At 47.9% G+C, this 19,773-nt stretch overlaps 1 protein-coding gene across 10 annotated transcripts in view; it reads right to left on the bottom strand.

Moving 5' to 3' along the window:
- Positions 1-19,226, bottom strand: part of ZBBX (zinc finger B-box domain containing) — a 336,677-nt gene extending 317,451 nt beyond the window's left edge. For 4 of the 10 annotated variants that reach the window (XM_077290622.1, XM_077290624.1, XM_077290619.1 and 1 more), the window contains exon 1: positions 19,092-19,226. Coding sequence is in view for 4 of the 10 variants with exons in the window: in XM_077290614.1 (XP_077146729.1) it covers positions 9,274-9,303 (30 nt within the window). In the remaining 6 variants the exon portion in view is untranslated. Of the gene's footprint in view, positions 1-9,273; positions 9,396-17,066; positions 17,192-19,030 lie in introns of those variants that run through there. The other 6 variants (XM_077290614.1, XM_077290621.1, XM_077290623.1 and 3 more) reach the window with 4 other exon arrangements.
- Positions 19,227-19,773: the final 547 nt, after the last annotated feature.

The following is a 19,773-nucleotide window of genomic DNA, read 5'->3' as shown; positions in this document are numbered from 1 at the left end:
GGATTCTCGTATCTCTAGACGTAGACTTCAGTATTTGGTTAAGTGGAAGGGTTATGGTCAGGAGGATAATTCCTGGGTTGTCGCCTCTGATGTTCATGCGGCTGATTTGGTTCATGCCTTTCACGCTGCTCATCCTGATCGCCCTGGGGGTCTTGGTGAGGGTTCGGTGACCCCTCCTCAAGGGGGGGGTACTGTTGTGAACTGTGTTTCTGGGCTCCCTCTTGTGGTCACTAATGGTATTGTATGAGTCATGTCTTCTGCAGGCCTGGGCTTCAGCTGTTTCATTATGCTGTGGGTGTTCCCTATTTAGTCCTCCTTAGGACTCAGTCTCTTGCCTGGGATCGATGTATTCAGTCCAATTTGGTCTGCTCCTGATTCCTTGCCATCTGTCTTATGCAAGAAAAGCTAAGTCCTGTTTGCATACTTTGGATCATTTGCATTATCAGTGTTTTTTGTCCAGCTTGCTCAAAATGTGATTTTCTAGCTCGCTGGAAGCTCTAGGGTGCTGATATTCTCCCCTCACACCGTCAGTCGGTGCGGGGGTTCTTGAATATTCAGCGTGGATGTTTTTGCAGGGTTTTCTGCTGACCGCATAGTTCACTTTCTATTTTCTGCCTATCTAGATTAGTGGGCCTCACTTTGTTGAATCTAGTTCATCTCTATGTTTGTGTTTTCCTCTTGCCTCACCGTTATTATTTGTTGGGGGCTTTCTATATCTTTGGGGTTAATTTCTCTGGAGGCAAGTGAGGTCTTATTTTCCCTCTAGGGGTAGTCAGTTCTCCGGCTGGCTCGAGACGTCTAGAAACAACGTAGGCACGTTCACCGGCTACTTCTAGTTGTGTGTTAGGATCAGTTATGCGGTTAGCCCAGTTTCCACCTCCCTAGAGCAGTTCCTATGTTTTTGTAGACTTAGCCGGAATACCAGAGATCCTCTACCACTAGGATCATAACACTTGTCCAGGACAATCCGCTGGATTATTTCTGGTGTTGTCAGTACCTCGGGTTGCAACCATTTCTTTGTTAAGTAGATCAGGTCGAACATCTGAGACCGCGGCTGTTTATCTGGCTGGTATGTCCACTGGTGTACCCTCTGTGCACGGACAGCCATCGTCACCCCCAGCCGGGCCAGGACCTCAGCTTTCAGCTTCTCAAAGTCCTGAGCGTCTTCCGGGTCCAAGTCATGGTAAGCTTTTTGGGCCTCGCCGGAGAGAAACGGGGCAATCAAATCGGCCCAACGTGCCTTCGGCCACTTCTCCCTCAAGGCCGTCCGCTCAAACGTTGTCAGGTATGCCTCGACGTCATCTTCTGCAGTCAGCTTTTGCCAGTATCGACTCACATGGATCCTTCTGGACTCTGCTTCCGGGTCCACCTCAGGCATGCTCACCAGGCGCTGCGCCATCTGTTGGAGAAGCTGGCGGTCTGCACCCGTCATGTCCACTAACTCCTTCAGCTGTGCGGCCATCAAGTGATTAGACGTTTGTCTCACACAGACAGGCAATCTGTGTGCCCCAGGCTGACGACGGAAACCCCCAGCTGGTCATCCTTTATTCCTACACTTATTAACCCCTCGGTATCCTGAAGATACTGAGCGGCCTAACTCACATAGGACAAGTACCTGGGCGAGATATATCTGCCCCCGACTACCAGACCGACATGACTCTTACACATACTAAACCAAAATTTTGTTGTAGTTTTAGTCACATTTTTATAGCTATTTTTATGGCGATTATTGCAACAATTTTCAAAATTATGGCCAAACCACCATTTTTTAAAACTGCCTTGTTTTGGATAGTGCTGACTAAAAACAATTTTGTTGCATGATGGAACCGATTTTCAGTACAAGAAATTTCTGCAATGAAATCTGCAGCGTGGAAATTCAACCCTATAATCTACTCCACTTAGCAGGCAGCATATTCTATTCACATGATCAAATAAAACATGGGTATACTGTAAGGGTGCAGCATGCGCCACCTTCACCCGCTCTGTGCAAGGAGGATGCCCTTCACAGGATAGCGAGAGAGGATACATAGCCTTGGATCAGATGATCAACAAGGACTTTTTATTCCCCGATCTAGATTACGAATCATCAGCATAACTAGATTTTGGTGAGTTTTTGATGTTGCAGATATTCTGCACTTTTTTTTGCACCTGTTAGTTTTATTGCGTTTTTTCACCGTGTTTTTTGAGTGCTATGTTTTTGTTGCATTTTTGATGCTCCAGTTTTTTGTCTCTTTTTGAAATGCCATAGTTTAAATAAAGCTGCTTTGTTTTTGTTACTTCCTGGTATTTAGCTTTGACAAAACTTTATTGATATAGTCATGCTCTGATAACATGCGTCTTTGCAGCGGAAAGCCCCAAAATGCATGTGTTTTTTACCTGTGGATTTTCCTCACCTAATGTAAGTCTATAAGAAAAGTCTGAACATAAAACTCAGCATGCCCTCAGGAGAAATTGACATATTGTGGATTTGAAACACACATCACAGGTCAGATTATGCTGCATAAAATAAAGCAGAGTGGGCAGGAGAATTTCATAAATCCTATCCACTTTGCTGAAACTATAAGACCCTGCGAAAAGACATAGAGTCAATAATTCACCAAAAACTCATTGTGGGCACACAGCCTTAGGGGCTATACTATTTTCATCTATCAACTAACAAACATTATTAATTATAAATAAGGATATAAAATATTTACAGTACAATGAAAGGCCAGATTCACACATCCCTTTTTCAATTCCAAGAGCGGACCACGATGCATGGACCACCCACGGGTCTCCTGAACAGAACGCGACAGCCTCATATATGCCTATGTGAAGTGTGGGCGAGTGTGTGCATCACGGTCTGTTACTGTACTTTTTAAAGCCACAATTAGGGAAAAAAAAGTCACTAGAAACACCCAATGTGTGGTTCATTTCATAACTTCCCAGGGACTCACAGTATTTAGCTGCAGAATTTTTGTCAAAATTAAAAAAAAATCAATAGAAAAATATTGAGGTCACCTAGGCAGGGTTCATACGATGCAGCTATGTCCCCTAAAGGGGCAAGTGAGGGCACAAGTACAAGTTAACAACATAGTGTTACCGGAAACTCACTCACTCATTGATACAGTATCAGACTGGGGTGGCAAGGGCCCACCAGTAACATTGACTCTGCAGCCCACTGTTCAGCTACATCCAAATGTTACATTACCCTCATTCCCAAATTTACCTCTGATTCTACAGTTAGGTCCAGAAATACTTGGCCAGTGACCGAGTCTCCGTGATTTCGGCACTGGATGCCACTATATTTTAGTTAAAATGGAACAACTGAGAAGCAATTGAAGTGCAGACTTTCAGGTTTAATTCAAGAATTGAACAAAAATATCCTGTGAAACATTTAGGAATTGCAACCATTTTTCTACAAAGCCTCATGTCAAGGGCTCAAAAGTAACTGGACAAATTAACTTTACCATAAATAAAATGTTCATTTTTAACACTTTGCAGAGAATCTTTGCAGACAATGGCTGCCTGAAATCTGGAAGCAATGGATGTCACCAAGTCACCAAACGCTGTGTTTCCTCCCTTGTGATGCTTTGCCAGGCCTTTACTGCCAGGTGACTTCAGTTATTCCTTGATTCTGCCTTACATATTTTCTTTAGCACGAGAAATGCATGTTCGATGGGGTTGAGATCTGCTGACTGACTCGGCTATTGCAGAATATTCCACTTCTTCCCCTTAAAAAACTCTTGGGTTGCTCACACAGTATATTTTGGGACATTTTCCATCTGTCCTGTGAAACCCCGTCCAGTCAACCTTGCTGGATTTGGTTGAAGCTGAGCAGAAAGTATACCCCTGTACACTTCAGTATTCATTCGTCTACTTCTGTCTTCAGTCACTAAATCAATAGTGAGCCAGTTCCATTGGACACCATTCATGCCGATGCCATCACACTACCTCCACCATGTTTTACAGAGGGTGTGCTGCGCTTTGGATCATGAGTCGTTTCAAGACTTCTCCATACTTTCTACTTCCAATCATTCCAAAAGAATGCTACTTTTCTTTCACTACTGTTGTCTTCCGTGGGCATCCAGGTCTACTTTTTTCGGGATTTTTTTTATTAATGAATGTAAAAAACTGTTGGTTTGGCCACTCCTAACATTCCTCCTCTCTAATGGATTTCTTCTATTTTTTCAGCATAATGGTCTGTTTCTCAACCAATGAGAGCTCCTTTGACCAAATGTTGTGGGATGTTGTTGGAGGGCACTTACCGACCTTAGAGATACTGAGTACATCCGTGTGCGTCAGCTGACACCCGGCTCTCAATGCCAGGAGAGGTGCCTGCACCGCTCACAGCACTTTCACCCCCATAAATGCTGCGAGTAGGCATAGGGAAAAAGGCCCCTCTGCCCTTGGATCAGTGTCTCTGCAATGTCATCACGGGTACTCAATCGTTGCCATGGTGATCCGATGTCGTGATGACAACATTAGGGCCACCAGGCTACGGCAAGCAGCTCAGACCATGAGCAGAGGACGGTCTCAGGGGCTTGTCTCTGTGCAGCACTAACAGTTATCATCCATTGCAATGATCATGCAAAAAAAAAATGAGGGAAAAAACATGCTTTTTCATCATATCACTGAATAAAAATTAGAATAAAACGTGATCAAAAAGACGAAGGTAAATATAAATGGTATCTCGGAAAACGTCATCTAGTCCAGCAAAAAACAAGCTGCTGGACTAGCGTACAGCCACATATAGTGTACTAGATGGTGGCCCGATTCTAACGCATCGGGTATTCTAGAATATGTATGTATGTATATAGCAGCCACATAGTATATAGCACAGGCCACATAGTATATAGGAGCCATGTAGTATATAGCAGACAAATACTACGTGGCCTGTGCTATATACTATGTGGCTGCTATATACATACATACATACATATTGTAGAATACCCGATGCGTTAATACAGGCCACACTATATATAACAGTGGCCACGCAGTATATAACACAGCCCAAATAGTATATAACACAGCCCACACAGTATATAGCAGCCACACAGTATATAACACAGGCGACGTAGTATATAACACAGGCCATGCAGTATATAACAGTGGCCACGTAATATATAGCACAGGACATGCAGTACATAACACAGCCCACATAGTATCTAACACTGGCCACGTAGTATATAGCAGCCACGCGGTATATAACGCAGCCCATGCGGTATATAACACTTCCCACGCGGTATACACTGTGTTCCAAATTATTATGCAAATAATATTTCTTCATATTTTCTCTAAATTACCTATCTGAATTGCAGTCATTGTTATTTTCCAGTCATCTACTATTCTAGTATAATTGCAATGTTTTGGAACAAACTGCCTATGAAAACAGTATCTTTTTAAAAAAAATAAACACTCAAAATGCATGTTCCAAATTATTATGCACAGCAGAGTTTTCAACCTTTTTTTTAATTTTGAACAAAAAAATGGTCAATTGTGAAGTTATAAGCATTATCAGCTTATTACAAAATGAAATCAAACAGTTTTCAAGTGAAAACTTTATTCTAGGTGATGTTACATTTGCACATAGGACCCCTTGTTCGAAAGAAGCTTCTGAAGTCTCTTGTCCATCGAATTTGTCAGTTTTTGGATGGTTTCTGCTTCAATTATTTTGCATGTGGACAGAATACCCTCCCAGAGCTGTTGCTTAGATGTGAACTGCCTCCCGCCCTCATAGACACTCCTTTTGATGATGCTCCAGAGGTTCTCAATGGGGTTGAGGTCAGGGGAAGATGGTGGCCACACCATAAGTTTGTCCTCTTCTATGCCCATAGCAGCCAAAGATGCAGATGTGTTTTTTGCAGCATGAGATGGTGCATTATTATGCACGAAAATGATCTTGCTGCGGAAAGCAAGGTTCTTCCTCTTGAACCATGGCAGGAAGTGTTGTTTTAGAAACTCCACATAGATTATGGAGTTCATCTTTACCTCTTCAGGAATCATAACTGACAATCTCTCTCCCCATGATTCCAGCCCAAAACATTACTCTACCTCCTCCTTGTTGGCACCTTAGCCGTGTTTTCATGGGGTGTCCATCAACCAGCCATCCTCCACTCCATCCATCTGGACCATCGAGCGTTGCATGGCACTCATCGGTGAACAAAATAGTTTGGAAGTCAGTCTTCATGTATCGTTTGGCCCACTGGAGCCATTTCTGCTTGTGTGCGGTGGATAGAGGTGGTCGACAGGATGGCTTATGCACAGCTGCAAACCTCTGAAGGACCCTGAATCTTGTTGTTCTGGGGACGTTAGAGGCACCAGCAGCTTCAAAAACTTGTCTGCTGCTATGACAAGGCATTTTTGTAGCTGCTCTTTTAGCCTTACGCAATTGCCTGTTGGAAAGAGTCCTCAATTTTTCCTTATCAGCACGCACACGTGTGTGCTGGGAATCAGCTACATACTTCTTGATTGTGAGATGATCACGATGAAGTGTCTTGGCAATGTTGATTGTTGTCATGCCTTGACCTAAATACTCCACAATTTGTTGCTTCTCAGCAGCCGACACATCCTTTTTCTTTCTCATTTTGGCAAAAAATGTAGGCTGCTTAATAATGTGGAACAGCCTTCTTAAGTAGTCTTACCTTTATTTGGACACACCTGCCAAACTAATTTGCACAGGTATCTGCAATTGCTTTCAGTGATATAAAGAGCCCTGACACACATCACCATCAATGAGTTTAAATGACAAACAAAAAAATTCTAACCTTATCACTCCTAAACTCTTTGTGCATAATAATTTGGAACACAGTGTATAATACTGCCCACATAGTATATAACACTGGCCACGTAGTATATAGCAGCCACGTGGTATATAACACAGCCCATGCGGTATATAACACTTCCCACGCGGTATACTGTATAATACTGCCCACGTAGTATATAACACTGGCCACGTAGTATATAGCAGCCACCCGGTATATAACGCAGCCCACGCAGTATATAACACTGCCCACGCGGTATATAACACTGCCCACGTAGTATATAACACTGCCCACGTAGTATATAGCAGCCCACTCTGTATATAACGCTGCCCACGCAGTATAGAACACAGTCACGTAGTATATAACACTGGCCACGTAGTATATAGCAGTGTGGGCACCACATCCGTGTTAAAAAAAGATAATTAAAACAAAAAATAGTTATATACTCACCCCCTGGGATCCAGCGAAGCTGTCCCTAGCGCAAGACCACTAAGTCATCTGGGTAATTTCGCAATGCATCTCTGGTAACGGAAGATGGCGGCAGCCGCGAGCGCATCGTCAGACTACGGAGGGTGAGTATAGCAGCGGTACGTTACCGCTGGCATTAACCCTGTGTGAGCGGTGAGTGGAGGGGAGTATGGAGCGGGCGCCGGGCACTGACTGTGGGGAGTATGGAGCGGGCGCCGGGCACTGACTGCAGGGGAGTAGGGAGGGACTAATCGGACTGTGCCCGTCGCTGATTGGTCGCGGCAGCCATGACAGGCAGCTGGCGAGAGCAATCAGCGGCGCGGGATTTCCGTGATGGAAGTTGCAGACAGAAAGACGTTAGTACCCCTTAGACAATTATATATATAGATGTCTACATTCAGCAAAAATTGCGGGACACATTTTCGGGCCTTCTTTTTTTTATTACCCTTTTCTCCTTGTGAAAATCTAAAATCTGGGGCTAAAACACATTTTTTTGTGGTAAAAATGGAATTATTTTTTCTTCACAGCCCAATGGTATACAATTGCACAACAAGTTTTGGGGTTCATTTTCTCCTGCTATCCTTTTGAAAATGAAAAAAATGGGGCTAAAACAATTGTGGGAATTTTTCTTTTAATTTCCAGAAGAACATAAAATTAATTGAGGGATCTAGTTTCCAAAATGGGGACACTTCTGGGGGTTTTCCACTGTTTAGGCACACCAGGGGCTCTCCAAAAGCGCCATAAAACATGAACACAATTCCATCAAAGTCCTCATTACAAAACGTCACTCCTTCCTTTTCTGAGCTGTGTCGTGCGCCCAAACTGTAGTTTTCTCCCTCATATTGGGCATCTGCGTACTCAGGAGAAATTGCACAACAAATTGTATGGTGCAATTTCTCCTGTTCCCCTTATGAAAATTTTTGGCTAAGAAACATTTTTGTGGAAAAAATGTGATTTTTTTTTAGATTTTCACGGCTCAATGTTATAACCTTCGGTGAAGCAGCTTGGGGGTTCAAGGTGCTCACTATACATCTAGATAAGTTCCCTGAGGGGTCTAGTTTCCAAAATAGAGTCACCTATGCTATCATGAGTACACTCTCAGAATCAGTAGGATCCCTTGAAGAATTCCAGAGTTATTACCACATAAAGTGATTCTGGTCAGATTTGTAAATTTCTGCTTGGTCATGAATGTGCAAACAGCCTTGGGGGGTACATGGGGGTACAGGGGTTAATTGAGCATGAATTAATGAGGGAATAGCCCATGTAACCCATTAAAGAGCTTTTGAGTTAATTGTTAAATACTTTTGGCCCTTTTAAAAAGAGGCCGCTACATATTAAAGAGCTGTAATTCCTAAACCCTTACATCCAATTAGGATGTGAATACCCTCAAATTAAAGCATAGAGTCTGCACTTTAAGCCCATATTGATTATATAACTGTATTTGAATATGTTTTAGTAAACAGCTAAAATGGCAAAACTTGTGTCACTGTCCAAATATTTCTGGACCTTTCTGTACATAATAGACTTACATTTTTGATAGTTGAATGATGAGATGCCATTGACTTCATCTGTAAATAGTGAATCAAGTGTATGGTGCCGCCTACTGCTCATATAGGGAAGTGCGGGCCCACTCCTGCACAGGGACCCACTGGGGGTTTCACTTGCTTCCTTGTGGGCCATTCGAAGCCCGCATTAGTAGCAGCAGGGGGTATGGCTGTTGTTCAGATGTAGCAGCCACACCTAAAATGGAAATAGTCAGCAGGGTTTTGCTATGTAAGCTGAGCAGAGCATGAGGCAGCGGCTGAGACACAGAATTTAGGGATGTGTCACTTATTAGTGTCATGATTACCCCTATCATTGTGTCTGGACGCAGTGACAGTTCAGCCTTCCAATCAAGGGCAGGGGCGTGCTGTGCTGTCAGTATAGTGATTGATTGCTTAGTCGTCCAATCAGAGGTTGGGGCGTGCTAATCTGTCAGTGTGTTGAGTGACAGTCCAGCCGCCCAATCAGGGCCAGGGAATGTGTTTTTTTTTTTTTTTTCATGTGTGCTCAGAGAGCTTACCTGGCTATTTAGCTGGCTCGCTGCCTCCATTTGTAGCTTATGCTGGGTGATGTCTCTGTGCCTTGTGTCCTTGTGCTCAGTCTCAGATCTATTACCTGACCTGTGACCTTCTGACTACCCATTTGCCTAGCCTCTCTGTCTTGATCCGCTACCATCCTGGAATCCGACCTCGGACCGTGACCTGACTACGCCTTTGTCTTAACCTGTTGTTTATGACACGCTCTCTTGGTATCTGGAGATTATCAGTGCCAGGATAGACAATGCACACAGACAGCGGTGGTGTGGGCGCGAGCTCTGCTTCCTGCTACATCTGTGAATGCTCATGTCACAACTGCTGCGCCCAGTAAACCGAGTGATACATCACTGGATCAGGGTCTCTCTACATTATGCTGCTCTCAGATGAGGTTTCAGAAACCTGGGGACAGATTCTCGTTAAGTTGTCTAAATGCCTCTCATTTCTTTATCAGGTAATGGCTGCCATCCTATAAAATATGACCACCAGCTCTGTCAGTTGAGACAAAATGACTGTCTGCCGTCCAGGGATGACGTCTTGAGCTCTGCTCTCCTGCTTGGTTTGCACAGATATGTATTAGACATGGTGAGAACTGTGGCATTAAGGTGGGCAGATACAGATTTAGGATGAGTATGCGGAAGTCCGCCATATATAGAGGTCACATGACTTCTCCAGATCCTCTGAATGGAACGTCTAGGAACAACAACCAAGCAGGGCACATGGTATCTGCACCTCTTGTGGCCGCAGCATTTAGTGGGTAGAATTGTGTTAATTTGGATAAGTTTAATAATGACACAATAAATAATAATAATCATTGTATCATTTTAGCGGCCTGAAATGGAAGTGGCAAAGAACAGTCTGTAAATGCCCCTCTATGAGACCCAGAATGTAGTCAGATAAGGGGGCGCCAGGGTAAATGAACAACTTGCTTATCAATCCCAAGTTATTTCAGCCCCCTGACCGGCTCACAGCCCATCTGCAGTAGAGACCGTATAAAGCACTGGATACAGTGTAGTGAACAGAAGCCATTATCCCCAGCGATGTATTCTGAGAAAATGTGCGATTGTAATACATTGCGTCAATCATAAACAGATCTCTTCAATTTCTTGTCTCAGAGAAATTATCCCACCCGGCCTCATCTAATGAATGGAACGCGTGGACGTTGCGAGTGACAATATGCGGATCCAGCAAACACTCCACTGCAACCATACTTTCATGTGTCGGATGAAAGACCGGACTAGAGACTGGGGTTTTTTCCACGCAACCAAACAACAATAACATTTTAAAGGATTCCTCTCTTAGAGCTGAGGGGCCACTGCAAAATGCATCTAAAGACTCGAAAGCTCCACCACCTCCGCCAGAGCCGACCGGACTACAGGTCACAGCAGGCGGCGAGATGGAACCAGGCAAATAGAGAAACAGTTATACAAATCTATATTATTGAGAACTGAGAACAAAGCTATTGACAAGATGCCAAAAATGCAGACCCATGACCTTGCACCGTTCTCTGCTCCATACAGAATCTCCTCCAACAAGCCGCCATTTAGGACAGGTTTTAGAAGTGGAAAGTATTATTCCTGGCACAGTTCTCCTGATTAGCACTATATAGCCGGGAATATGCGGATTATATTAGATTTATTACACCATACCAGTCACCAGGGGAGTTTATTTATTTTCAGGAGGTTTTACAGTTCCTGTATATTTAATATGCAAATAGAAATGCTGTACTGTAATAATAGGTGCAATATGATACAAGGTCCTAAAAATGCAGTTTGTTATTCTGCGGCTGCCAGAAATGTGGACGGCGATTCCTGTAAAGTCAGCTTCGTTTGTGGCTTATTGGCAGTGAATTTGGGGTGGGGAATTTGCAGTCAGTGGCCTCAATTCATTAAAGCAATTTCACCACATTTAAGAATTCCAATTCAACTTGTGCACAAATTCTGAGACTTCTGCTGTTTCCATGACACGTTTTCACCATCTCAGGCACGTGACGCCTCAGCTCCTCTACTTTATCACATGATGTGGTGTTCTCAATGCCAGAAATCTTACTCCCGTCAGAGACCGGAGCAGGATTTCTGGAGAGGGGCACGGAGGTGCGCACCACTCTTTTGATGCTCCAGACTGATAAAGAGCAGTAGACACTAAGGCTAGTTTCACACTAGCGTTAACTGCAATACGTCGCAAATGCGTCGTTTTGCCGAAAATACGCATCCAGCAAAAGTTCTTGCTGGATACGTTTTTTCGTCATAGACTAACATTAGCGACGCATTTGCGACGCATTGCAAAACGTCGCGTCCGTTTTGCGACGCTTGGGCGTGTGGTAGCGGACCGTCGGGAGAAAAAAATGTTACATGTAACGTTTTTTGCTCCCGACGGTCCGCTTTTTCCGACCGCGCATGCGCGGCCGGAACTCCGCCCCCACCTCCCCGCACTTCCCCGCACATCACAATGGGGCAGCGGATGCGTGGGAAAAATGCATCCGCTGCCCCCGTTGTGCGGCGGAGACCACGCTAGCGTCGGGAACGGCGGCCCGACGCACAGCGACGGGTTGTTCCCGACGCTAGTGTGAAAGTAGCCTTACTGAATCAGGTAGCACCATCCTCGGAGGCCCCACAGTGCCGCCATATACAGCCATGGACTAAAGTTGTGAGACTCGCACAGATTTTGGTTTTCACAGTTTGCTGCCTCAGTGGATTTTGATCTTTTCGGCACATGTATATAGTTACGAAACTACAACAATAAGCATTTCATAACTGAACTTTTACTGACAGGTTTATGCAAATGACTTATTATTTACACTGACAGCCCTTATTTCTCCAGATACCCTAAACAGTCTAAATGGGGCTTCATCAGAGTACCTGATACTTTCCCCAGCTCTCTGCAGCCCGGTCCCCGGATTTCCTGCATGCTTATATTCTCTGAGGAGGCCCACTTTAGACCGTTCAGGACATCTGGAAGAATGATTGTCCGGAGAAAAGGTGACCACCACCATCAGCCCTGCCATGCCAGCAGTAAGGGCATCCCGACACCATGCATGTGTGGGGGCTTTTCATCCATGGAGTGGGCTCACTCACAGCTTTCTCTAAGGTCGCTGCCATGGATAAGAAATGGACTCTAAACATCCTCCAAGGACAACGATCTAGGAGCCATATGGTAAAGAACAATGCTATTTCCAGCATGACGGAGACCATGTCACAAGACAAAGTTGGGAGCTAATTGGCTTGGTGAGCAAAACATTGACCTTCATGGTCCATGGTCGGGAAACTCCTCAGACCTCTATCGCACTACGGAATCTCTGCCATCTAAGTTGTTATCCTCTTAATATATCCACTCCTGCCTGGACTACTGTAACGCTCTATTAATTGGCCTCCCCATTACTCAACTTTCCCCTCTCCAGTCCATCCTTAATGCAGCAGCCAGGGTCGTCCATCTGGCTAATCGCTACTCAGATGTGTCCGCTCTTCGCCAGTCATTACACTGGCTGCCCATTCATTACAGGATACAATTCAAAGTACTTGTTCTCACCCACAAAGTTCTCCACAGTGCGGCCCCCTTACATCTCCTCCCTCATTTCGGTCTATCGGCCTAGCCGACTGCTGCGCTCTGCAAATGACTTTCGACTAACCTCTGCACTAATCCGTACCTCCCACTCCCGACTCCAAGACTTCTCCCGTGCTGCGCCAATCCTCTGGAATGCTCTACCCCAAGATATTAGGACCATCCACAACTTGCATAGTTTTAGGCGCTCCCTCAAAACACATTTGTTCAGAGCTGCATACCACATTAACTAATCAAGGTCATTTTATGTTTGTTTGTGTGTAGCCCATTCACTATCTCCATCTATCCCCCACCCCCTGAAGATGGATGGACCTTCATTGTAAATACATCATTGTAAATACACACCTGTACTTTGTATCTCCCCACCTCATTGTAGATTGTAAGCTCTCACGAGCAGGGTCGTCTTGTGTTGCTTTATTACTGTATTGTTAACATTGTTACCTATGATTGTTGTTTGAAACTGTTTAACCCCTTCATGACCTTGGGATTTTCCGTTTTTCCGTGTTCGTTTTTCGCTCCCCTCCTTCCCAGAGCCATAACTTTTTTATTTTTCCGCCAATTTGGCCATGTGAGGGCTTATTTTTTGCGGGACGAGTTGTAATTTTGAACAACATCATTGGTTTTACCATATCTTGTACTAGAAAACGGGAAAAAAATTCCAAGTGCAGCTAAATTGCAAAAAAAGAGCAGTCCCACACTTGTTTTTTGTTTGGCTTTTTTGCTAATTCACTAAATGCTAAAACTGACCTGCCATTATGATTCTCCAGGTCACTACGAGTTCATAGACACCTAACATGTCTAGGTTATTTTTTACCTAAGTGGTGAAAAAAAATTCCAAACTTTGCTAAAAAAAAACCAAAATGTGCCATTTCCGATACTCGTAGCGTCTCCATTTTTCATGATCTGGGGTCGGTTGAGGGCTTATTTTTTGCGTGCCAAGCTGGCGTTTTTAATGATAGCATTTTGGTGCAGATACGTTCTTTTGATCGCCCGTTATTGCATATTAATCCAATGTCGTGACTACCAAAAAAACGTAATTCTGGCGTTTCGAATTTTTTTCTCGTTATGCCGTTTAGCGATCAGGTTAATGCTTTTTTTTTATTGATAGATCGGGCGATTCTGAACGCAGCGATACCAAATATGTGTAGGTTTGATTTTTTTTTATTGATTTATTTTGATTGGGGCAAGGGGGGTGATTTAAACTTTTATATTTTTTTATTTTTTTTCACATTTTTTTTAACTTTTTTTTTTAACTTTTGCCATGTTTCAATAGCCTCCATAGGAGGCCAGAAGCTGGCACAGCACGATCGCCACTGCTACATAGCAGGGATCTGCTGTTCGCTGCTATGTAGCAGAAAATCAGGTGTGCTGTGAGCGCCGACCACAGGGTGGCGCTCACAGCTGTCGGGAATCAGTAACCATAGAGGTCTCAAGGACCTCTATGGTTACAATGGAGAAGCATCGCCGACCTCCGATCATGTGACGGGGGTCGGCAATGCCGTCATTTCCGGCCGCCCGGCCGGATGCGGTAGTTAAATGCCGCTGTCTGCGTTTGACAGCGGCATTTAACTAGTTAATAGCGGCGGGTGAATCGCGATTTCACCCGCCGCAATTGCGGGCACATGTCAGCTGTTCAAAACAGCTGACATGACCCGGCTTTGATGCGGGCTCACCGCGGAGCCCGCATCAAAGCAGGGGATCTGACCTCGGACGTACTATCCCATCCGAGGTCAGTAAGGGGTTAACTAAAGCGCTGCGGAATATGTTGGCGCTATATGAAGATTATTATTATTATTATTATTATTATTATTATTATTAATATATAGCAGCCTGCGTGGCAGAGTGCAACAACTCCACAGACACCCCGGCAGTATAACCTCACCAGAAAGCTTTAGGACGTGACCAAGGCTGTGGAGCGGCGTTAGAAGAAGTCAACTACGTCTCGGAGTCCGCCTCCAGTAGGCATACAAGCCGAAAATAATGCACGGCAGAAAGCGCGTTCGCTCTGTTGCACCATTATAGTCTATGGCCGCGTCGCCGCCTACGTCCGAATCCCATTTTGCTGGGGTCCGGACATAAGCCCCCACAGGGCCACTGAGCGGGAGCCTGAACACAATGTGACAGCTCCATAACTGGAAGCATATTATACTGGCCTAGATCCCTCTCAGAACCAGGGCCGAGGAAGAATGCCCCCATCAGGAAGGGCAGCGAGTAGGCTGAAGCTCACCTGCGCTGCGTCCAGAATGAAGTCTTGCTCCATTAGAAGCACAGTGGCTGGATGTACAGCTGCCCCGTGCCCACTGTGCGCCTGTGTAATGCTGCGGACACTCACCCGAGGTGCGGGGGTACGAGCCGCAGCATGTCAGTCATCTGCAGAGGAGACCTGTCGTTTCCTCCATAGCCAGTCACTACGAGAGGTAAATCTGCATTGTTCACTGAATACATGCGGATTTAACTGTGTGATTACCACGCAGCGAAAATACACTGCTATACCCTGACCGCGGGCACAGCCCGATATGGCCAGATGCCTGAGGCACTGCTACATATTCCGCATACAGTGATAATAACACTATAGACTGTAAGCCCCCAAGGGCAGGGTCCTCGCCCCTCTGTACCAGTCCGTCACTGTGTGCTTACTGTAAGTGAGATCTGTCATTTGTATGTAACCCCTTCTCATGTACATGGAACTAACAGTGCTATATAAATAATAATAGTAATAATACCGTAATAATAATAATAATAACAATCCCAGACACACAGGGCCACATCTCAGACACACGGGGCCACATCCCAGACACACGGGGCCACATCCCAGACACACGGGGCCACATCCCAGATGCACGGGGCCTCGTCCCAGACGCACGGGGCCACATCTCAGACGCACGGGGCCACATCCCAGACACACGGGGCCACGTCCCAGACACACGGGGCCACATCCCAGACACACGGGGCCACATCCTAGATACAGGGCCACATCCCAGACACACGGGGCCACATCCCAGACACACGGGGCCACGTCCCAGACACAAGGGGCCACGTCCCAGACACACGGGGCCACATCCCAGATACAGGGCCACATCCCAGACACACGGGGCCACATCCCAGACACACGGGGCCACGTCCCAGACACACGGGACCACGTCCCAGACACACGGGGCCACGTCCCAGACACAAGGGGCCACATCCCAGATACAGGGCCACATCCCAGACGCACGGGGCCACGTCCCAGACACACACGGGGCCACGTCCCAGACACACAAGGGGGCACGTCCCAGACACACGGAGACACGTCCCAGACACACGGGGCCACATCCCAGACACACGGGGCCTCGTCCCAGACACACGGGGCCACGTCACGGGGCCACGTCCCAGACACACGGGGCCTCATCCCAGACACACGGGGCCACGTCCCAGACACACGGGGCCACGTCCCAGACACACGGGGCCACGTCCCAGACACACGGGGCCACGTCCCAGACACACGGGGCCACGTCCCAGACACACGGGGCCTCGTCCCAGACACACGGGGCCTCATCCCAGACACAGGGCCACATCCCAGACACACGGGGCTACATCCCAGACACATGGGGCCACATCCCAGACACAGGGCTATATCCCAGACACACGGGGCCACATCCCAGACACACGGGGCCACATCCCAGACACACGGGGCCACATATCAGACACACGGGGCCACATATCAGACACAGAGGGCCACATCCCAGACGCACGGGGCCACGTCCCAGACACACGGGGCCACGTCCCAGACACACGGGGCCTCATCCCAGACACAGAAGGCCACATCCCAGACGCACGTGGCCACATCCCAGACGCACGGAGACACATCTCAGACACACGGGGCCACATCCCAGACACACGGGGCCCCATCCCAGACACACGGGGCCTCATCCCAGACACACGGGGCCACATCCCAGACACACGGGGCCACATATCAGACACACGGGCCACATCCCAGGCACAGAGGGCCACATCCCAGGCACAGAGGGCCACATCCCAGGTGCACGGGGACACATCACAGGCACACGGGGCCACATCCCAGCCGCACAGGACCACATCCCAGACATTGTGCAGTTTTGGGTACCTCTTGATACTGTGGCTGTTGGCACAGCGGTGGTCTGTACATGGACTAGCCCCATTTTGGTGGCAGCCCATCAGGCTTTCTGGCCAGAATCAATGTAGAAACTCACAGACACATACTTACACTTGCCGAAGAGGGTTTCACATCTGGGATTGAGCAATATGTCTCCTTTTGGATGACAACACAGACATTCCACTAAACACCGGGCTGTTTTCTCGCGGATGTAGGTGCAGACTACATGACAAATCCACAGAAAAAGGCAGAATGAACCTGCGCCGACATCTCCGCACAATGTTTGTGAATCTCATGTAATCCCTGCACGAGCAATCTCCTGATGATGACTCTGGTGACATCTATAATATAATGCTGGGAGAGTCACTCTGTCCAAAGCCTTTATAGACTGTGCAAGCACGACGCGCCTGCGCAGGCTGGAGCCCACAGAGTTACACATCCGGGGATGAGGATTGTGGCCCAGGAGATCGCGGTATGAGTAAGCACTGAACGCATACCACAATCTCCGGCACAACAACTTACCTATCCGGTATTGCCACGGAGTCTCCTCGGGCTGGAGGCCAGGCCATGAATCCTCCATCGGAAATGGCGCATGCGTATAGCGCACTTCAGGTGCCATTTTGTAAGTTACGCATCCAGGGATGAATATTGTGGCCAAGGAGGGTTGTGGCCCCTAAATCGGCGCCTGCACAGTCCGCGCTTTCCGTCACCATTTTTATACTGAATCTATATATAAAATACGTCAGCGGAGCATTCCAGCCACTTTCTACTGAATATATATAGAAAATACATCAGCGCAGCAAGCCAGTGACTTTTTACTGCACATGACAGAATGGGGGCGCAGGATGGGGCTGCACATGACAGCAGGGGGGTGCAGGATGGGAGCAGCACATGACAGAAGGGGGGTGCAGGACGGGAGCAGCACATTACAGAATGGGGGCGCGGGATGGGAGCAGCACATGACAGCAGGGGGGTGCAGGATGGGAGCAGCACATGACAGAATGAGGTTCAGGATGGGAGCAGCACATGACAGAAGGCGGGTGCAGAACGGGAGCAGCACATTACAGAATGGGGGCGCAGGATGGGGCTGCACATGATAGGATGGGGGCGCAGGATGGGAGCAGCACATGACAGCAGGGGGGTGCAGGATGGGAAAAGCATATGACAGGATGGAGGTGCAGGATGGGAGCAGCACATGACAGAATGGGGCGCAAGATGGGAGCAGCACATGACAGAAGGGGGCGCAGGATGGGAGCAGCACATGACAGGATAGGAGCAGTAAATGACAGGATGGAGGCGCAGGATGGGAGAAGCACGTGACAGGATGGAGGCGCAGGATGGGAGAAGCACGTGACAGGATGGAGGCGCAGGATGGGAGAAGCACGTGACAGGATGGAGGCGCAGGATGGGAGAAGCACGTGACAGAATAGGGGCCCAGGATGGGAGCAGCACGTGACAGGATGGGGTCGCAGGATGGGAGCAGCACATGACAGGCTGGGGGCGCAGGATGGGCGCAGCATGTGACAGAATGGGGGCGCAGGATGGGAGCAGCACATGACAGAATGGGGGCGCAGGATGGGCGCAGCATATGACAGGATGGGAGCAGCACATGACAGAATGGGCGCACAGGATGGGAGCAGCACATGACAGGCTGGGGGTGCAGGATGGGCGCAGCATATGACAGGATGGGAGCAGCACATGACAGAATGGGGGCGCAGGATGGGAGCAGCACGTGACAGGATGGGGGCGCAGGATGGGAGCAGCACGTGACAGAATGGGGGCGCAGGATGGGAGAAGCACATGACAGAATGGGGGCGCAGGATGGGAGAAGCACATGACAGAATGGGGGCGCAGGATGGGAGCAGCACATGACAGAATGGGGGCGCAAGATGGGAGCACATGACAGGATGGGGGCGCAGGATGGGGCTGCACATACCAGGATGGAGACCATATACCAATATAAATGGTCACCACCCGGGCGTAGAACGGGTTCAATAGCTAGTATTACATGATGCATGTGTGAACCATGGGCTGACCCCGGGCTGCACTGCGCATGTCATGGCTTTATTTCTAACCTTTTACAGCCCACTGCACTAGGCTCATCCCGGGTCGCCATGGTTACTGCCGGTAACTCACCGCTGCTGCCGGGATCGCCGTCCACTCTCCGTTGTGCTGAGGCTCATGCCAGAAAGCAGCGCAGGAGCTTGGGTTACTTGTTGCTAAGCAACCAGAGCTGGCTACACCACAACCGTGACTGAACGTCTAGGGGCGTGGCTCCACCTCCGTGCTGTGATTGGCTAACGCTGGGCGGTGACAGGTGAATGGTGCTGTATGGTGGTGATCACCTAACGTGCCTCGGCTGCGTGGATGCTGGGACTTGTAGTTCCCCGACAGTGAAGAGCAACAGGTTGGAGATCGCTACAGATGGATGTACTGCATCACTGTCACAGCCGTCCTGGGGCTGGGCCGCTGACAATTCTGTGTCACCATCTGTAGCGTGGCTACGTAGGGGGGGCAGAGGGGGCCATCGCCCCTGTCACATGCAGGGGCCCACCGAGAGCCCCTACCACTCTTTGATGGGGCAGAACACCGCACAGGAGGAGAGCAGCTCCCCGGCCTGCCGAGCTCTGCAGCTGCTGGCACAGTCTCCCCTGCAGTGCACGGTGCCGGCTGCTGACTCGAGGAGCTTCTTCCTGGTGGCTGCATGGTGCACGCTGGGATTGGCTCAGGCACGCTGGGTCCTAGTGCCCACTATGCATTTAGGTCCCTCACTGCCTGCAGACTGGGTAAGTGGCAGGTCATGTTCACTGGATGGGGG

Source organism: Ranitomeya variabilis, chromosome 2 (genome assembly GCF_051348905.1).
Source record: "Ranitomeya variabilis isolate aRanVar5 chromosome 2, aRanVar5.hap1, whole genome shotgun sequence".
Lineage (NCBI taxonomy): Eukaryota > Metazoa > Chordata > Amphibia > Anura > Dendrobatidae > Ranitomeya > Ranitomeya variabilis.
This window is presented reverse-complemented; position numbering and strand designations above follow the sequence as displayed.